Raw genomic sequence first — 18996 nt, forward strand, 5'->3', positions numbered from 1 at the left:
CATTTCTAGAATCCCAAGACTATCATGGATCATTGCCTTAAGACCATGATTTATCTTCCCTTCAAACCTCAAACCTTATTAACCCTCCCGAGTGCGGAGCAAATCACAGTTTCCCCTTTTCTAGAACTCCAATGAGGCCCCAACTTGTCACGCCTCTAGAACCCCCATTCTAGGACCGTGCTTGTCTCCTTCTAGAACCCTGCTGACATCACAATGTGCTTTTTCCTAAAACCCCAGTAAATCTCTCGCTTCTTTTCTAGAACACCGAGTGTCGCTGTTTTCCCTCCAGTCTATCGATGCTGATAAATTCATGTTTTATCCCCCTCTTAGATCCCCAGCTGGGACCGTGTTCTAATCCTCCCAGGCCCCAATAATTCTCTAGATCCCCAAGTTTCCTGTTCAGCCCTGTTCTAATCCCACCCCTTATTCCCTGCTTTGTTCTGAGTTTGGCTGGGATCCTGGTTTGCTGCTGTCTAATTCTCCTTCTCTTCTCTTCCCCCTAGATGGCCCTGCGTGGCCCCCCGGGACCCATGGGATACACCGGCCGGCCTGGGCCCCTGGTAGGTACCTGCTCTGGGCAGGGGTTGGGAGGAGGCATCGCCTGATGGCTGGTGCTTTGGGGATGTGGGGACGGGTGTCAGGGCTTAGGGGGACGTGTCAGCGTGTCCCTGGGGTGGGACACGGAGTGCTGGAGTCACTAGGGCTTCATGTCCTTGTGTTCCCCGTGCTCTGGGTGTGTGGGGCTGGTGTCACTGGAATGTCATGTCCCCAGATTCTGTGGGTCCCAGCACCCTGGGGTGTGGGGCAAGGGGGTAGGGTGGGGGGTTGGTGTCACTGGAATTTCACGTCCCCAGGTTCTGTGGGTCCCAGCGCCCTGGGCAGGTTCTGTGGGTCCAAGAGTCCTGGGGTGTGGGGCAGGGGGTAGGGTGGGGTGTTGGTGTCACTGGAATTTCACGTCCTCAGGTTCTGTGGGTCCCAGCACCCTGGGGTGTGGGGCAGGGGGTAGGGTGGGGGGTTGGTGTCACTGGAATTTCACGTCCCCAGGTTCTGTGGGTCCCAGCACCCTGGGGAGATTGTGGTGAGGGTTGTGGCTCTGAGTCCATGTGCTGCCCCTATGTAACCCCCTCTGCTCTGCTATCTCATTCCAGGGGCAGCCAGGGGGCGCCGGGCTGAAGGGGGAAGCCGGAGACTTCGGACCCCAGGTAACAGGCTTGGCCTTGGCAGGAGATCGGTGGGTTGGAGCCCAGCATGACCCCGACTCTGACCCCTGGCTCCTGCCCTGACCTCTTGCTCCGACCCATGGACATGACCCTGTCACTGACCTCTGATCTCAGCCACTGACCTCTGACCCCTTCATTCTAACCTCAGGAACCTGACCCCTGTCACTGACCCCTGACCCCTGACCTCTCTCTCCAGCCCGTGACCCTGGTCTCTGACCCTGACTCCCAGTCATTGGCCCCAGACCAGGGCGAATGACCCGTGACCCCCACCTCTGTTCTGTGACCCTAACTCACGACTAGTGGCCCCTGACCTTGATGTCTAACCCTTGATGCTGGCAAGTGACCTCTGACCCCTGGTTCGACGCTGGTTTTATTCTGGGCTGTTTGGATCCTGTGACTTACAACCCTGACCCAGAACCGGGTTCACTGCTGCCTGCCCCTGTTTACCCTTTGTTACTGCTCTCTGCCACCCCAGCCCTCATTAACCCCTCAGACACTGGGGAAGAACCTCCCGGCCTGACCCCATGAACCGCATCCCACCCTGGAGCCTATCCCTGGTCTGACCCCCCAGAGCCCCCATTAACCCCCCGGACCCTGGAGAGCTCCCACCCCCATTTCTCCTTCTTCTCTTCCTTCCCCTGCTGCTTGTGGGGGAAGCTCTGTTCACCCTTTCCCTCCCTCTCTCTCTGTAGGGACCCCGCGGGCCGCAGGGCCTGTCTGGCCCCCCGGGGAAGCCTGGAAGGAGGGTAAGTGTGTGGATCCTGGTGGGGATACCCCAGGGTGGGGGCAGTTCTGTGCCTGGAGAGCCTCCTCTCACCCCGTCTCTGTGTCTCTGGCAGGGTCGTGCTGGAGCCGATGGTGCCCGGGGGATGCCCGGGGAGCCTGGCGTTAAGGTAACGGGGTCATGGCTTCCATGGACAAGGCACTGGGTGTGAGCCTGCCCGAGGGACCAACTGGGGCCTGGCCTCCTTGGGCTGGCGATCCACTAGGTCCCAGCACTGTAGATCCACTGATGATCCAGTAGGTCACTGCTCTGGTGACCCAATGGACTGTAGCAGTGTTGATCCAGTAGGTTGCATTGCTGGTAATCCACTAGGTCACTGCCCCTGCAAATCCACCAATAGTCTATGAGGTGAAGGCACTGAAGATCATTAGATCACCTGAGCTGGTTATCCACTGACTATGCATGAATCCAGTGGTAATCCACTCTTCTAGTAACTCGCTCATTCAGCCTGACGATCCATTAGCGATCTAGTCATTTGCTGTGTGAGTGATCCACTCAGTGCGTGCACGAATCTCCTGGTGATGCAGTGCCCTGGTAACCCACCCACGCAGCATGGTGATCCTCGTGCACCTGTGATCCACTCTAGCACATCGGAGACCCACTAACTCAACCACTGACCCTCCCGTTCTGTGTGGGAACATCACTGCTTCAGGACCAGGATCCCCGGGGGCCCCCGCGGGACAGGCCCACCTCGTTCCCAGTGGGGATTTCCAGCCCACCTCCCGGGGATGGGGTGCCCTGGCCGGGAGGGGGGTCTTGCAGGGGCGTTTCCCCAGCCGGGGCGTGCTGGCTCAGCGAGCTGTTCTGTGCTTCTCTCCGCAGGGCGACCGAGGCTTTGACGGGTTGCCGGGGCTGCCAGGGGACAAGGGGTACAGGGTGAGTTGCGTTGGCCGGGCGCCTCGCGGTGGGGAGGTGGGGGACAGTCCAGGTGCACTGTTGGGATCTCCCTGAGAGATGGGGCCGCCCTGCGGTCAGTTCTGGCTAGCCCATGTGTGCGCTACACAACTGTGCACCCCCCTCGGAGCATTGATACACACACAGACACACAACTGTACACCACACAGACAGAGCCGCCGCCCCCCCTTCGCAGTCACACACCGCCCTGCCAGCACACACAAGTGTATCTACGCACACAGATATACACAGTCTAGTTCCAGCAGGGCTTGTTTCGGGGCAGACTGACGTCCGGAGCGACGCAGGGGCAGCCGAGCCCTTCTGGCCTCAGAATCTACTCACAGTCTTACGCACCCTGTGCAACGCACACAGCCACACGGAACACTACACACGCACAACCATGCACTTCTCCACAGCTGTGTCACCACAAACACACCGCACCGCGCAGTACACACACAGCCTCCCACTTGTGCAGCCAGGTGTGTGCAATCACACAGTCACATAGACACAACCACGCACATGCTAACACTCTCCTAACTATGTGTGCACACACTCAGATTCGCAACAATACACACAAAGCCACTGCATTCACACACAGCCCCACACACGTGCAGTCACACAAACACAGTACAGACAGCACACTGGCAGTTGTGCACATACGCACAACAACACAGCTGTACACAGTTCACAGCACAACACATACACATCCGGCACATTTGTGATGCACCCCCCGCCCTGCAATTACATACTCAGTCACACTCACCCCCACGGCACATGCAGCCGTGCCCCCATCACACACACAGCCACCCCCAAAGCCCTGCACATCCCACGGACACAACCCCCATGGCTCCCCGCCCGCCCGCCCAGCTGATCCAAGGCTTTGTCCCCGCAGGGTGAGACGGGTTCCCAGGGCATCCCAGGCCCCCCTGGTGAGGATGGACAGCGGGTAAGTAACTGCTCACTGGAGGGGCTGGGGAGTGGGAGGGAGACTGAGGGGCTCCCCGGGGAAGGAGCTGTGGAGAGCTGAGGGGTATGGGGAGATGGAGGGGGCTGGAGGTGGGGGGAGCAGAGGGATCTGGAAATGGGGAGCAGGGACTGGCTGGGGGGAGCTGAGCTTGCTCCCACTCCCTGTTCTCTGCCTCACCCCCTTTTTCTCTTCCCCCAGGGAGACGATGGAGAGGTCGGCCCCAGAGGGCTCCCTGGAGAACCGGTACGTCCCCTCCCTCCCTCCCTCCCTGCCAGGCAGGCAGCGGGAGCTTGTGCCAGTGTGAGAGGGAGCAGCTCCCCAGAGTGGTGCAGAGGGATAGTCAGGGCCCCATTTACCCTGCCCCCCCACATGATTTACTCCCCCTCCACTCCACGGAATTGGGCCCCACGATCCTCACTTTTCTGGCCCTGCCTGAGTCTGCAGAGAGCCTGAAGCCAGGCAACTGCCCCAGCTGAGCCTTGATTCTCAACCCCTTGGCGCTCAGCTCTGTGTTGTTAATCCAGGGGTGGGCCAACTGTCTGGCCCGAGGGCCATATCTGGGTATGGAAATTGTATGGCGGGCCACGAAATCGGGTCTCGAAGTGTGGGAGGGGGTGAGGGCTCCGTCTGGGGGTTTGGGATTTGGGGTGGAGCCAGAAATGAGGAGTTCAGGGCAGGAGGGGGCTCCAGGCTGGGGCAGGGGGTTGGGTGTGGGGGGGGGGTGAGGGCTGGGGGTGCGGGCTCGGGAGTGGAGCCAGGGATGAGGGGGTTGGGGTGCAGGAGGGGGCTCCAGGCTGGGGCAGGGGGTTGGGTGTATGGGGGGGTGAGGGCTCGGGAGTGGAGCCAGGGATGAGGGGTTCGGGATGCAGGAGGGGGCTCCAGGCTGGGACAGGGGGTCGGTGTGTGTGTGTGTGGGGGGGTGAGGGCTTGGGCTGGGGGTGTGGGCTCGGGAGTGGAGCCAGGGATGAGGGGTTTGGGGTGCAGGAGGGGACTCCAGGCTGGGACAGGGGGTCGATGTGTGTGTGTGTGGGAGGGGTGAGGGCTCCGTCTGGGGGTTTGGGATCTGGGGTGGAGCCAGAAATGAGGAGTTCAGGGTGCAGGAGGGGACTCCAGGCTGGGACAGGGGGTCGGTGGGTGTGTGTGGGGGGGTGAGGGCTCGGGCTGGGGGTGTGGGCTCGGGAGTGGAGCCAGGGATGAGGGGTTTGGGGTGCAGGAGGGGACTCCAGGCTGGGACAGGGGGTCGATGTGTGTGTGTGTGGGGGGGTGAGGGCTCGGGCTGGGGGTGCAGGCTCGGGAGTGGAGCCAGGGATGAGGGGTTTGGGATGCAGGAGGGGGCTCCAGGCTGGGACAGGGGGTCGGGTGTATGTGTGGGGGTGAGGGCTCGGGAGTGGAGCCAGAAATGAGGAGTTCGGGGTGCAGGAGGGGGCTCCAGGCTGGGGCAGGGGGTCGGTGTGTGTGTGTGTGGGGGTGAGGGCTCGGGAGTGGAGCCAGGGATGAGGAGTTCGGGGTGCAGAAGGGGGCTCCAGGCTGGGACAGAGGGTCGGTGTGTGTGTGTGTGGGGGTGAGGGCTCGGGAGCGGAGCCAGGGATGAGGGGTTTGGGGTGCAGGAGGGGGCTCCAGGCTGGGACCGAGGGGTTCGGAGGGTGGGAGGGGGATCAGGGCTGGGGCAGGGGGTTGGAGCATGGGAGGGGGTCAGGGGTGCAGGCTCCGGGCAGCGCTTACCTCAAGCAGCTCCCAGAAGCAGCTGCATGTCCCCCCTCTGGCTCCTATGCAGAGGCGCAGCACCGGCCATGCGGCTCTGCGGTGCTGTCCCGTCTGCAGGCGCCACCCCCACAGCTCCCATTGGCTGCGGTTCCTGACCAATGGGAGCTGCAGAACTGCTGTTGGGGGGGGCAGTATGAGGAACCCCCTGGCTGCCCCTACATGTAGGAGCTGGAGGGGGGCCGTGCCGCTGCGTTCGGGAGCCACGCAGAGCCACGGCACACGCAGAGCAGGGCAAGCCCCCGACCCTGCTCCCCAACGGGAGCTTGAGGGCTGGATTAAAAGGTCTGATGGACGTGGCCCGCGGGTGATATTTTGCCCACCCCTGTGTTAACCCCTCTCCATAAAATCACCATGAACCATTGAACCTACTGATGGCAAAATCAAAGCCCAACGTTAACTGCTTCACCCCCCTCACTTCAGCAGAAACAAGCCAGTTAATGGGTTACCCCCAAGCCTCCATCTGCTCCCACCTGTGTCCAGACTGCCCCCTCTCCTGTGCCCCGGCACCCCCGGTATTGCCGGGACGGGACTCCGTGGTGCCTCAGGAGCTGGCAGTGTGGAGGGGAGGAGTTTGAAATTGGCAGGATTTAGCCAAGGGTTAGCACGGCGTGGAAGGGATCCCGACTGGGGCCCTAGACTCCATTTGAAAATCCCCACCTGGGTCCCTGAAGAAGCCGTTAGGGGTGGGCTGAAAATGGGGGGTGCTAGTGCCCTGCTGCTGGGGAGACGCGGGATGGGAATGCAGCCAGCTCTGGACAGGGGAGCGCCGACTAGCGCAGGGAACACTCTGACATATCGGTTTGGAAAATGGGTCCCAGGCAGGGATTGGGGCTGGCACTATGGTTGGGCTGGGGTTGGTATTGGGGCTGCCACTGGCCTTGGCGTTAGGGCTGAGATCAGCGTTGGAGTTGGTGCTAGGGTTGGTGTTAGGGTTGGCATTAGGCTTAGTGTGGGAGTTGACATTGGACTGGGGTTGGCATTGGGATTGCAGTTGGTATTAGGGTTGGTTGGGACTGGAGTTGGTGGTAGGGTTGGCGTTGACGTTGGAGTTGGTATTAGGGATCGTGTTGTGATAGGGTTGGCGCTGGGATTGGTGTTAGGATTGTTGTCGGAGTTAGAGTTGGAATTGGAGCTGGAGTTGGTGTTAGGGTTGGCGTTGGGGTTCAGAGTTGGCGTTGATGTTTGAGTAGGCTTTGGCATTGGTGTTAGGATTGTGGTTGGTGTTAGGGTTGGGGTGGATGTTGGGGTTGGTATTAGGGTTGACGCTGGGATTGGAGTAGGCGTTGGTGTTAGGGTTGGCGTTGGGATTGGAGTAGGCGTTGGCGTTGGTGTTAGGATGGTGGTTGGTGTTAGGGTTGGCGTTGGGATTGGAGGTGGCGTTGGGATTTGGTTGGGTTTGTTTTCTCTTTTCTCCTGTCCTCTCCCCCCTCTGTTACATTTACAGATTTGACGCTGTTTGGAAAAGCTACAGCCGGGGGTGGGGGGAGGATGAGAACCCCCCAAAATCCTTTCTCCTGCTGGATTTGGTAGTAAAACCCAGTACAAATGCAAGCGTCTGGACTCTCTGAAACACTGGGTTTATCGACAGCCCGAGCGGAGCGAACGTTCCCACGTGGTGCCCGATTCCCCATTGCCCGGAATGCTCTTCCCCGAGAGCAGTTCCCTTTCGGACGAGCCCCCGGAAGCTGTTTGGGGGTTAGCCTGGTGCTACCCACGGGATGGACGGATGAGCCATCTGGGGCCAGGCCTTGGGGACAGAGCATCACCCACTGGGGATCTGGCCTGTGGGGTCCCCCGTGCCTTGCCCCTGGCAGACTCCACAAGGGCCAGCGTCTCCTAGTACGGGCGCCAGCGGAGTCTCGTTGCACTGAAAGTGAGGGGTCTTAGCGCCATGTCCCGGGGTGCTCTGGGGTTTCACCCCAACACACGGCCCAGGGTCTGGGATCAGCGAGGGGCAGGGTCTGCACCACGGAGCAGCATCCTCATGGGGTCCTCAGCTCCAGGGTTTATGTGTTGCTTGCTCAGTGTGGTGCCGGGAGCGCTGGCTGGTGCAGGGTGTGCGTGTGTGTGTGTGTCTGTGTGTGTGTGCACATGTGTGCTGCTGTTTGCTGGGCGGGGGGAGGGTAGTGTTGGGGGCAATTGCTGGCTCCCCCCACAGCCCCGTTGGGGGGACCCAGGCCTGGCTTTGTCCCCACAGCCTCACTAACTCTGGTCTCTCCCCTCCCTGCAGGGACCCAGAGGTTTGCTTGGACCCAAAGGCCCACCGGGGATCCCCGGGCCTCTGGTAAGTGCCACGCACGGCATCCCAATTCCCCCCGCCCCCGTGACCCCCACCACACTAACCTCCACCCGTCTGTCTGTCTGTCTGCTCCGCAGGGCGTGCGTGGCATAGATGGTCCCACTGGGCCCAAAGGGAACCTGGTGAGTCGGCATGTTTGTCTGTCTGTCTGTCTGTCTGCGCTGCCTGGTCCTGCTATGGACTGGGTTGGAAATGCCCTAGGGGCGCCCACCCAGGGATGCCAGTGCTGGGAGCTTCCCCTACTGCAGTGCCCCAATGCTGTGAGCTTCCTCTACAGCAGTGCCCCAAGTCAGGAACTCCGGTGCTGTGAACTTCCCCTACAGCAGTGTCCCCAGATGGGGTCTCCGGTGCTGCGAGCGTCTCCTACAGCAGTGCCCTAAATGGGGTCTCTGGTGCTGTGAGCGTCTCCTTACAGCAGTGCCCCCATCCAGTGATCCCAGTGTTGTGAACTTCCCCTGCAACAGTGCCCTCTCTCCTTTCTGTATAACACGCGGGTGGTTCTGGTTCTAACTCCAGTTGCGTCTGACTGTTACAGGGGCCGCAAGGCGAGCCAGGTCCCCCAGGTCAGCAGGGAACTCCAGGCACCCAGGTAAGGAAAACCCTCTCCCTGAAACAGCCCAGCTCTGGGGACATGGGGTTCGGGGGGGGTGGGGGGCTGGGAGCCAGGACTCCTGGGTTCTGTCCCTGCTCTGGGTGGGGAGTGGGGTCCAATGGATTAGAGCAGGGGGAGCTGGGAGCAACTTCTGGGTTCCCTCCCTGGCTCTGGGAGGGGAATGGGGTCTAGTGGTTAGAGCAGGGGCTGGGGGCCAGGACTCCTGGGTTCTATCCCTGGCTCTGGGTGGGGAGTGGGGGCTGGATCTGACCATGTGTCTCTCTTTCAGGGATTACCTGGACCACAAGGTGCTATGGGCCCCCCCGGAGAGAAGGTGAGTGCCCCAAACCTACCCTGCCCCCCAGTGTTGTGCAGCCCCCACCCGCTGCACCAGCCTGGGTCACACAATGGGGGTCTCTGCTCTGCCAGCTCTGAGCTCTGCTTTTCTCTCTCTCCGCAGGGTCCCACAGGCAAACCTGGTCTCCCCGGCATGCCAGGGTCTGACGGGCCTCCCGTGAGTAACCTGCTCACCCCAGCTCCTCCCCTCCTTCCTTCCACCCTCTCCTCCCAGCACCCTGGCCCCCAGCCCCGGAATGGCAATACGACGGCCATATTTCACAGGAAGTGAGCCTGTTGGCCTCCTGCACGGCATGGCTCCCTTCTGCCCTGGGGCGAGAGCCTGGCGGCCATGTTTAACAGGAAGTGAGCTATCACATTTCCTGTAGGGGCCCCATCATCATAGGGATGCTCTTGAGCAGTGCCCCCCGGCTATGGGGCAATGACTGGTGGCCATGTTTAACAGGATGCGATCTACCACCACTTCCTGTTGGCCCCCCACTCGCACCCCTGCTCATGGGGCGAGGACCTGGTGGCCATGTTTAACAGGAAGTGAGCCAGTACCACTTCCTGTTGACGTTGGTTTCCCTTCAGCCTGGCTTGGTTGGTTGACCCCGTTAAATGCCAGCGGGTGGGATTGGCCCCAGAGCCTCTGGCCTCAGCTCTGGCCTGGTCCCCAAAGGCAGCTACCCCCACTCACGCCAACCCTGGCCTGCACCCCCTGGCGCAACCAAGCTCCACTGACCATTCACCCCAAGCCAGGCCAGGTGTCCCCAACGCTTGGTTAAAGGAGTTCAGGTCAAAGGGCAGCTGGGCTATTCCTGCCCCACAGGCAGGGGGCACTGCCCTTGCCACAGGAGCGGGGGTGCGTGTGGGATGTTGGGGTGGCTCCCCAGGCAGGGGGATGGAGCAACGCCCAGTGCTGTGGGGCTGGTGTTAATGATTCATCTCCTCCCTTTCCCATTCCCTCCCTCTCAGGGGCATCCGGGGAAGGAAGGTCCGTCGGGAACCAAAGGTAACCAGGTAAGGGGAGAATGTCCACTCCTGCCCCTTCCCGTCGTCCCCCCAAACCCCAATATCCCCTCGCCCCTCAGGCACCGGGGTCAAGCTCCCCTCCCCCCAGTCCTAGCCCTTTCAGACCTTGGCGGCCAAGTCACAACCCCCCAGGTGCTAGGGGTGAGGTACTAAGACCCTGGCCCCCAGCGTGCAGGGCTCAGAGCCCCCGGGTCAGTGGGGTGACACGTTTCCCATCCGTGATTCTAACCCCTCCAGTAGGGAGCAGGGACACCAGCCACTCTCCCCTGTGACTGGTCTAATCTCTCTCTATTGCAGGGTCCATCCGGTCCCCAAGGTCCGATTGGCTACCCAGGCCCTCGTGGTGTGAAGGTAAGCGGCTGATTGGTCCCAGGACTTGGCGTGACTCTCTGGGACTGGGATATTACCCACAATTCTTAGTAAGGATGGGTGAAGGTCCAGAAGCCTGGAGGTCCCTGACCCTCAAGGGGAGAAGAGGATTCTGGCTAGAATGAAAAACAAGACAAGAGAATTATAGCCAATGGGAGCCGGGACTCCTGGGTTCTATCCCAGCTCTGGGAGGGGAGTGGGGGCTGGTGGGTTAGAGCAGGGGGGCGGTGGGAACTGGGAGCCAGGACTCCTGGGTTCTTTGCCTAGATCTGTGGCTGGCCTCTGCAGTGCAGCTCACCCTGTTGAACTCTCCCCATCTCTTCCAGGGCGTGGATGGAATTCGGGGGCTGAAGGGTCACAAGGGTGAGAAGGTGAGTTCTGCTTCCCCGACCCTCAACCGCAGGTCAGACATGTTGCTGGCAGCACCGCACAGCGCCCCCTAGTGCCAGGCTGGGGGAATGGTGCACAGAGCCCCCTAGTGCCCAGCTGGGGGAATAGTGCACGGCGCCCCCTAGCTGCGGACCCCTGACCAGGGGTCAGGAAGGGATTTCCCCCTCCCCAGTGTATTCTGAGTGTTTTGTTTTAACTCTCCTCCCTCTGCAGTGTCAGGGCCGGCCCCGGCTGGAGATAGGAACTGGGTGGGGGGCCCGGGTGCTGAGGGGGCACCCAGGATTATCTCACCCATGGGCATGGCTGGCTGGTCCTTGCACCCATGCTCAGGGTGTAGCTGATCGCTGTGGGTGGGGTTGGGGGGAATTCCCTCCCCCCTGCCCCTCAGACTGGCAGTGATTTGGGGGTTCTCACCTTCCCCTGCAGCCTGGGGGTAGGTCACTGGCCAGGATTATCTGTGGGAGGGGGTGTCTCTCACTTAACCCTTTCTCTGCCATGGCAGAGCCTCGGGCTCTGGTGCCCCTCACCCTACCCCGGTTCTCAGCCTGTGGCAGGTAACAGCCGAGTCTCCCAGGGGCTGTGGCACTTCAGTCTCATTTCGGGGGCTGGGTTAGTGTGCGGGGGCGGGGGGGGGCCTGGTGGCCTGTGGCATACAGGAGGTCAGACCGGCTGAGCTGCTAACCAGCCTTTCCTCTCTGACTGTCTCCGGTCTGTCTGTCTGTCTGTCTGTCTGTCTGTGCAGGGTGAGGACGGATTCCCCGGGTTCAAAGGCGACTTCGGGGTGAAAGGAGACAGGGTAAGTTTGTGCCGGGAGCCCCCCACCCCTCGCTGCCCGCCTGCTCCTGGCGATGCCAGTCTCACTCACCCCTCTGTCCTCTCTGCCCCCGCAGGGCGAGGTGGGTGTCCCAGGAGGCAGAGGAGAGGATGGACCGGAAGGTCCCAAAGGCCGGACCGGACCCTCAGGTGACCCGGGTCCCCTCGGACTGGTGGGAGAGAAGGTGAGGAGCCGGGGCACCATGGGGCAGGACTGGGCAGTGCTGAGCATGAGGGAGTCGGCCCCCGACCATGTGCCTGTTCCCTGCCCCCTGAGCCAGCCAGTTCCTGCCCTGGGGCCGGATGGGAGCCGGTGCCCCCAAGATGGGAAAGGCCCCGTGTCCCATTCCCTGTCCCCCTGAACAGCCAGCCCCCCACCCTGGGGCCAGATGGGAGCCAGCGCCCCCAAGTGGGGAAAGGCCCCATGTCCCATTCCCTGCCCCCCCGAACAGCCAGCCCCCCGCACCCTGGGGCTGGATGGGAGCTGGCGCCCCCAAGAGGGGAAAGGCCCCGTGTCCCATTCCCTGCCCCCCTGAACAGCCAGCCCCCCACCCTGGGGCCGGATGGGAGCCGGCACCCCCAAGTGGGGAAAGGCCCCATGTCTCATTCCCCACCCCCCTGAGCCAGCCAGTCCCTGCCCTGGGGCCCGATGGGAGCCGGCGCCCCCAAGAGGGGAAAAGGCCCCGTGTCCCATTCCCTGGCCCCCTGAACAGCCAGCCCCCTACCCTGGGGCCGGCTGGGAGCCGGCGCCCCCAAGAAGGGAAAGGCCCCGTGTCCCATTCCCTGCCCCCCCCCGAACAGCCAGCCCCCCCACCCTGGGGCCGGCTGGGAGCCGGCGCCCCCAAGACAGGAAAGGCCCCGTGTCCCATTCCCTGTCCCCCTGAACAGCCAGTCCCTACCCTGGGGCCGGATGGGAGCCGGCGCCCCCAAGTGGGGAAAGGCCCCGTGTCCCATCCCCCTAACCCCATCTCTCTCTCTCTCTCTCTCGCAGGGGAAGCTGGGCGTACCAGGTCTTCCCGGATACCCAGGACGGCAAGGCCCGAAGGTGAGCGCTGTGGACGGTGGGTCTCCCTCCCTGCTTCCCCTCTGCCCCCCGCACCCCCTTAACCCCCATCTCTTCTCTCTCCGCAGGGATCTCAGGGCTTCCCTGGATTCCCTGGCACCAATGGTGAGAAGGGTGCTCGGGTGAGTAACCCTCCATCACCCCCCCAGCATGGCTCCCCCCAGCCCCAGTACAGCTCCCCCCACTGCCCCCCGGGTGGAGTGGGGTCCATGCTTCCCTCTGCAGGAGGCATCCCCATGGGGGAAACTGTTGGGGGGATCTGAGCGGGGGTGCAGGTCCTGCTGGGTGGGGCTGACACCCATCCCCGCTCCCAAGGGATGGATCGGAACTGGGACTTACTGGTGGGGCTGGGTGAAGAGTGAGAGGCTGTTGGGGGGTGGGGGAGGGTCTTCCGGGGATGGGCTGCATGGGAGGTGGTTCTAGGTGGGGGTGTCTGCAAAGCCCTGGGTGGGGTCCCCATGGGGGTTGGAGTTGGGGGTCCCTGTAGAGCTGCGAATAGGGTGTCCTTGGGGGTGTCCTATGGGCCAGGTCTCTGTAGACCCCTGGATTGGGGGATCCCTGTGCAAGTTCTGTGGGGATGGGGGGCCCTGCAGAGCCATGGATGGGGGGTCTTTATGGGGGCTGGGATGGGCTTGGTTCTGGGTGGCGGGTCCCAGGGGTGGGTGTTAGGGGTACCTGCCGGGCCCTGGCTGGCTGAGGGGTCCCTGGGTGGTCTGGGTGGGGCGTGGGGGGTCCCTGTGTGTTTCCCATGGGTGGGTACATTATGGGTCCGGCAGGGCCCTGGCTGGCTGAGGAGTTCTCCCATGGGTGCCCATGCCCTGGCTGTGTCTCACTGACTCTCTCTGTTGCAGGGTCTATCCGGGAAGCCAGGGCCCCGGGGTGAGCGCGGCCCCTCGGTGAGTGTGGGAGGGAGGTGGGGGGGGGGGTTACTGCAGCCAAGTCTCTGGGCTCCCGCATTCATCCTCCCTCCACCCAATCCATCTGTCACGGACTCACAGATGGTGCCCACTCGTGGCCCCGTGGGGGGTGCCCCTTCCAGTGTGACAGCCCTTCTCGGGGGGGCGCTCTCTCCCGGGGTCAGGCCCCTTCACCTCCTGGAGCCGCATCTCTCTGAGCCTCAGCACATCTGTCTCTGCCGTGGGCCCCCCAGGGCCTCCACCCCTGAAGGGGTTGTTTCCCCCCCCCCCCCCCTGTTCTCTAGCCCAGAGCCACTCTCAGCCAGCATAAAACAGGAGGGTTTATTGAGAGTTGAACCCAGCACAGGAAACTCTCTGGCCTCAGGCCTGGCCTCCCTCAGCCCAGCACATCCCAGTCCCCCTGCAGCCAGGGGGGCTCTGCCTGCTCCCCCTCTCCAGCCCTGAGCCCCCCTGCTTCCCAGCTGGGCCTCCAATACCCCCCGGCCCCAGGCTCCCTCTGTCCATTGGCTTCTCTCCAGGGAAACAGGGTCGTAAACAGGCAGGCCTGGGTCTCCTCTCCTCTCAGCCCCCCTCTGGCTGGAACTGGCTGGTCAGGTCACCGGGGTCCTCTCCCCGCAGCCCATTGACCTCCCACTGGCCAGAACCGGCTGCGACTCCTGAGCTGTGTCTCCGGGTCACCAGGTCACCAGGCACTGGGGTCTCCATCCTCCAGCCCATCGGCCGGGGTCCCGAGTTCCCTCTCTGGTCCTGTGTCCCAACAAACTCCCTCTCCCTTCCCCTTGTTAAACCAGTAACACCCGGGGACACTGAGTCCCCCTCCCTCCGCATGCAACCCACTGGGAAACACAGAAAAAACCAAGAAAACCCCCCACTTTGTCACACCATCTCTCCACATCTGTCCATCCCTCCATCTGTGTTCTCCTTCCATCCAGTCCTCCCATCCCTCCCTAGTCCTCCGTCTTAATCCCCCCGATCCATCTCTCCACATCTGTCCATCCCTCCATCTGTGTTCTCCTTCCATCCAGTCCTCCCATCCCTCCCTAGTCCTCCGTCCCAATCCCCCCGATCCATCTCTCCACATCTGTCCAGACCTCCATCCTCACCTCCATCCTCCCATCCCTGCCCAGTCCTCCATCCCAGTCCCCTTGATCCGTCCCTTCTCATCTGTCTGTCCATTCTTCCCTCTGTTTTCTCCATCCATCCATCCACCCCTCCGTCCTCCCATCCTGCCACAATCCTCCATCCCAGTTCCCCTCAATCCATCCCTTCTCATCTGTCTGTCCATCCTTCCCTCTGCTTTCTCCATCTGAAACCTCCATCCCCTCCTTCTCCCATCCATGTTTCTCCTGTCCGTCTGTTCGTCCGTCCGTCCATCCATCCATCCGTGCCCAGTGCAGGCCTCCCCATTCCGGCCCCTGCCCCTCCTATGGAACCCCCCTCACCCTGTCCCCAGGGAGGTCATGCCCATGACCCCTGGGGCCAGCCAGACCCCCTGCCATGGGGCTCACTCCCCAGCTTGACTCATACATGATGTGTCCCCTCTGGGCTCCACCCCGTGTTGGCACAGGGCCTCGGGGCTGGGCCCCTCTCTGGTGGGGGGGCAAATATCCCCTTCCACCTCCCTCCTTAATCCTCCCATCTGGGGTTGGGTTTTTTTTTCCAGCATTCCCCTACCAGGGCTGGGGGTCATGTGTCCATCCGCGTCCTACGTGGCTGGTGGGTCCCTCCAGTCTGCCGCTTCCACCCCTGAGATCCTCATGAATGCCCCCAGGGCACCGTGTGGGTCGCTGGAGTTCTGCCCCCCAGGAAGTGGGGGTTGGAGGGTGGGAGGGGGCAGAGCCAGGGCTCAGACACTCACCCGCCTCTGTCTCATTCCTCCAGGGTCCCAGGGGCCAGCGGGGGCCACGAGGAGCCACTGGGAAGCTGGGGGCGAAGGTGAGGGCTGGGGCTCCGGGTCCGTCCGTCTGTCTGAATGTCGGGTTGGGGTGGGATGGGGCCAGTGTGTCGCAGGGTGAGGTCTGGGCAGGGCTCAGAGGTCAGCGTGTGTGAGCAGGCTCTGGGTGTGCAAACGTGCAAGGCTGAATGTGTTCCTTTGTGTGTGTGCTTGTGTGTCTCTGTCTGTCCGTGTGTGTGTCTGTGTGTGTGTCCTGTCTGTATCTCTGTGTGTGTCTGTGTCCCCCCGTGTGTCTCTGTGTGTGTGTCCCCATTTGTGTGCGTGTCCCGTGTGTCTATGTGTGTGTCTCTGTCTCTCTCTGCGGGTGTCTGTGTACATCCGAGTGTGTGTGAGTGTGAGAATGGGTGTGTGTGCTTGCACAGGGATGAATGTACACGTCTGTGCACGTGTGTCAGTGTGTGTTGGAAGGGGATGTGTTCCCGGTTACCTCTCACATTTGTCTCCCCACTCAGGGCACCTCTGGCGGTGACGGCCCCCATGGCCCTCCCGGGGAAAGGGTGAGTGTGGGCGTGGCGTTGGGGGGACCTGGGTGTGCACAGAGCCCTGGGCACCGGGCGCCGCCCTTCGCTGCACCAGCTGGGCCTGGCACGCCACTGCTGGGCCTTGTGCAGCCTGCCCTGCCTTGTGCCCATTCCTGTTCACCTCTCCAGGGCCCTGTGTGACAGCCGTGCCAGGCATGGGTCACATTAGTGCAACACTCGCACTAGGCCTCTGCTCACCACCGCTGGGCCTCATCCAGCCTGCCCTGTCCGAGCGTCGCTAGCACTGTTTAGCCTCTACGTGAGCCGGCTCCAGACCTGCTGCGCGGCGCTGCAGTGATTTGTTGGTGCGAGGGGCGGGTCACTGCAGTGCGATGCTCTCACGGCCCCAGTCACGGCTGCTGGGCCTGGCACAGTGCGCAGCAGCCTCAGCAGTTCCCTGGTGCGAGGGGCGGGTCACTGCAGTGCGATGCTCACACAGCCCCAGTCATGGCTGCTGGGCTTGGCACGGTGTGCGGCAGCCGCAGCAGTTCCCTAGTGCGAGGAGCGGGTCACTGCAGTGCGATGCTCGCACGGCCCCAGTCACGGCTGCTGGGCTCGGCACGGTGCGCAGCAGCCTCAACAGTTCCCTGGTGCGAGGGGCGGGTTACTGCAGTGCGAAGCTCGCACGGTCCCAGTCACGGCTGCTGGGCTCGGCACGGTGCGCAGCAGCCTCAACAGTTCCCTGGTGCGAGGGGCGGGTTACTGCAGTGCGAAGCTCGCACGGTCCCAGTCACGGCTGCTGGGCCCGGCACGGTGCGCAGCAGCCTCAGCAGTACCCTGGTGCGAGGGGTGGGTTACTGCAGTGCGATGCTCGCACGGTCCCAGTCACGGCTGCTGGGCTCGGCACGGTGCGCAGCAGCCTCAGCAGTACCCTGGTGCGAGGGGTGGGTTACTGCAGTGCGATGCTCGCACGGCCCCAGTCACGGCTGCTGGGCCCGGCACGGTGCGCAGCAGCCTCAGCAGTACCCTGGTGCGAGGGGCAGGTTACTGCAGTGCGATGCTCGCACAGCCCCGGTCACGGCTGCTGGGCTCGGCACAGTGTGCAGCAGCCTCAGCAGTTCCCTGGTGCGAGGGGTGGGTCACCAGTGCGATGCTCGCATGGCCCTGGTCACGGCTGCTGGGCTCGGCACAGTGTGCAGCAGCCTCAGCAGTTCCCTGGTGCGAGGGGTGGGTCACTGCAGTGCGACATGGCTGGTTTTGTGCAGTCGGGCTCCCGGTACAACACTGGCCTGGCCCCCACTCGCTACGGCTGGCCCTGGCCGTGCTGGTGTCCCCAGGGCCGGGCATTGTTCTCCCTGCCCCCCAGGTCCCCTAACCTCCGCTCTGCTCTCCACAGGGACTCCCGGGCCCCCAGGGGCCAAACGGCTTCCCCGGACCCAAAGGGCCACCGGTGAGTAACGTGCACTACCTAGTGGCTCCCCTGCCCCTCTGCCTGCCCCCAGCCCCCTCCCCCGCATCCAAGCTACCCCCACCTGCCCCCAGCCCCCTGCCGGCTCCTCAGCCCCCTCCCCCGCATCCAAGCTACCCCCACCTGCCCCCAGCCCCCTGCCGGCTCCTCTGCCCCCTCCCCCCGCATCCAAGCTACCCCCACCTGCCCCCAGTCCCCTGCTGGCTCCTCAGCCCCCTCCCCCGCATCCAAGCTACCCCCACCTGCCCCCAGCCCCCTGCCGGCTCCTCAGCCCCCTCCCCCGCATCCAAGCTACCCCCACCGGTTCCCCAGCCCCCTGCCTGCCCCCAGCCCCCTCCCCCGCATCCAAGCTACCCCCACCTGTTCCCCAGCCCCCTGCCGGCTCCTCAGCCCCCTCCCCCTGCATCCAAGCTACCCCCACCTGCTCCCCAGCCTCCCTGCGGGCTTCTCAGCCCCCCCTGCATCTAAGCTACCCCCACCTGCCCCCAGCCCCCTGCCGGCCCCTCAGCCCCCTCCCCCCGCATCCAAGCTACCCCCACCTGCCCCCAGCCCCCTGCCGGCCCCTCAGCCCCCTCCCCCCACATCCAAGCTACCCCCACCTGCTCCCCAGCCCCCTGCCGGCTCCTCAGCCCCCTCCCCCTGCATCCACTGCTCCCCAGCCTCCCTGCGGGCTTCTCAGCCCCCCCCTGCATCTAAGCTACCCCCACCTGCCCCAGCCCCCTGCGGGCTTCTCAGCCCCTTCCCCCTGCATCCAAGCTACCCCCACCTGCTCCCCAGCCTCCCTGCAGGCTTCTCAGCCCCCTCCCCCTGCATCCAAGCTACCCCCACCTGCTCCCCAGCCCCCTGCCGGCTCCTCAGCCCCCTCCCATTGCTATTCCCACCTGCTCCCCAGCCGCCCTGCCTGCATCCCAGCCCTCTCCCATTGCCATTCCCACCTGCCTGCTCCCCCAGCTCCCCAGCTGGCTCCCCTGCCCTCCTAACTGCTCCCCAGTTCCCTCCCACTGTGATCTCCCCCTGCCCCACTGACCTCTCCGTTTTCCTCCCCACAGGGCCCCCCTGGCAAGGACGGGCTTCCCGGGCACCCCGGTCAGCGAGGAGAAGTCGTACGTGTCTCTGTTACTGCACTGTTAGGCTTCAGATACTTTTCTCTTACCCCTGTGTTACTCAGGGGTTCCTCCCGTGTTACACTCTGGTTCCTCCCAGGTTACACCTAAGTAACTCCAGACTACCTCTGGAAACTCCCTCATTACTCCTCACATAGTACCTTGTTACTTTCTGATTATTCCCCATTACTCCTTTCTTACTCCCCTGTTACTCTCTGATTACTCTCGTGTTACTCTCATATTACACCTCACATACTCTGGCATTACTCTCTGGTTACTCCCATGTTACCCCAAATTACTCCCACATTACTCTCTGGATACTCCTGTGTTACTCCTCTCTCGCACATTGCTCTCTGTTCACTCCGCTGTTACTCTTGGTTACTCCCACTTTACTACTCTCTTACTGCCGTGTAACTCTCAGGATATTCCCATTTTAATCCTTGTATACTGATGTATTACATTCTGGATACTCCTGCATTACTCCGCACATACTCCAGTGTTAGTCTTGGTTACCCCCACATTACTCCTCACACACTCACGTGTTACACTCTGGATTCACCATGTTTA

General features: G+C 62.7%; 1 protein-coding gene across 1 annotated transcript in view; it reads left to right on the forward strand.

Moving 5' to 3' along the window:
* COL11A2 (collagen type XI alpha 2 chain) overlaps positions 1 to 18996 on the forward strand; it is a 91572-nt gene that overhangs the window by 36765 nt on the left and 35811 nt on the right. Inside the window, exons 14-37 of the mRNA XM_044982829.1 lie at positions 504 to 560; positions 1149 to 1202; positions 1913 to 1966; positions 2060 to 2113; positions 2827 to 2880; positions 3791 to 3844; positions 4064 to 4108; positions 7860 to 7913; positions 8006 to 8050; positions 8464 to 8517; positions 8810 to 8854; positions 8981 to 9034; positions 9835 to 9879; positions 10189 to 10242; positions 10587 to 10631; positions 11393 to 11446; positions 11541 to 11648; positions 12455 to 12508; positions 12595 to 12648; positions 13378 to 13422; positions 15325 to 15378; positions 15850 to 15894; positions 17255 to 17308; positions 18376 to 18429. Coding sequence (XP_044838764.1) covers positions 504 to 560; positions 1149 to 1202; positions 1913 to 1966; positions 2060 to 2113; positions 2827 to 2880; positions 3791 to 3844; positions 4064 to 4108; positions 7860 to 7913; positions 8006 to 8050; positions 8464 to 8517; positions 8810 to 8854; positions 8981 to 9034; positions 9835 to 9879; positions 10189 to 10242; positions 10587 to 10631; positions 11393 to 11446; positions 11541 to 11648; positions 12455 to 12508; positions 12595 to 12648; positions 13378 to 13422; positions 15325 to 15378; positions 15850 to 15894; positions 17255 to 17308; positions 18376 to 18429 — 1290 coding nt within the window. The remainder of the gene's footprint in view (positions 1 to 503; positions 561 to 1148; positions 1203 to 1912; positions 1967 to 2059; positions 2114 to 2826; positions 2881 to 3790; positions 3845 to 4063; positions 4109 to 7859; positions 7914 to 8005; positions 8051 to 8463; positions 8518 to 8809; positions 8855 to 8980; positions 9035 to 9834; positions 9880 to 10188; positions 10243 to 10586; positions 10632 to 11392; positions 11447 to 11540; positions 11649 to 12454; positions 12509 to 12594; positions 12649 to 13377; positions 13423 to 15324; positions 15379 to 15849; positions 15895 to 17254; positions 17309 to 18375; positions 18430 to 18996) is intronic.

The sequence above is a fragment of the Mauremys mutica genome, chromosome 12 (assembly GCF_020497125.1).
Source record: "Mauremys mutica isolate MM-2020 ecotype Southern chromosome 12, ASM2049712v1, whole genome shotgun sequence".
Taxonomy (NCBI): Eukaryota; Metazoa; Chordata; order Testudines; family Geoemydidae; genus Mauremys; species Mauremys mutica.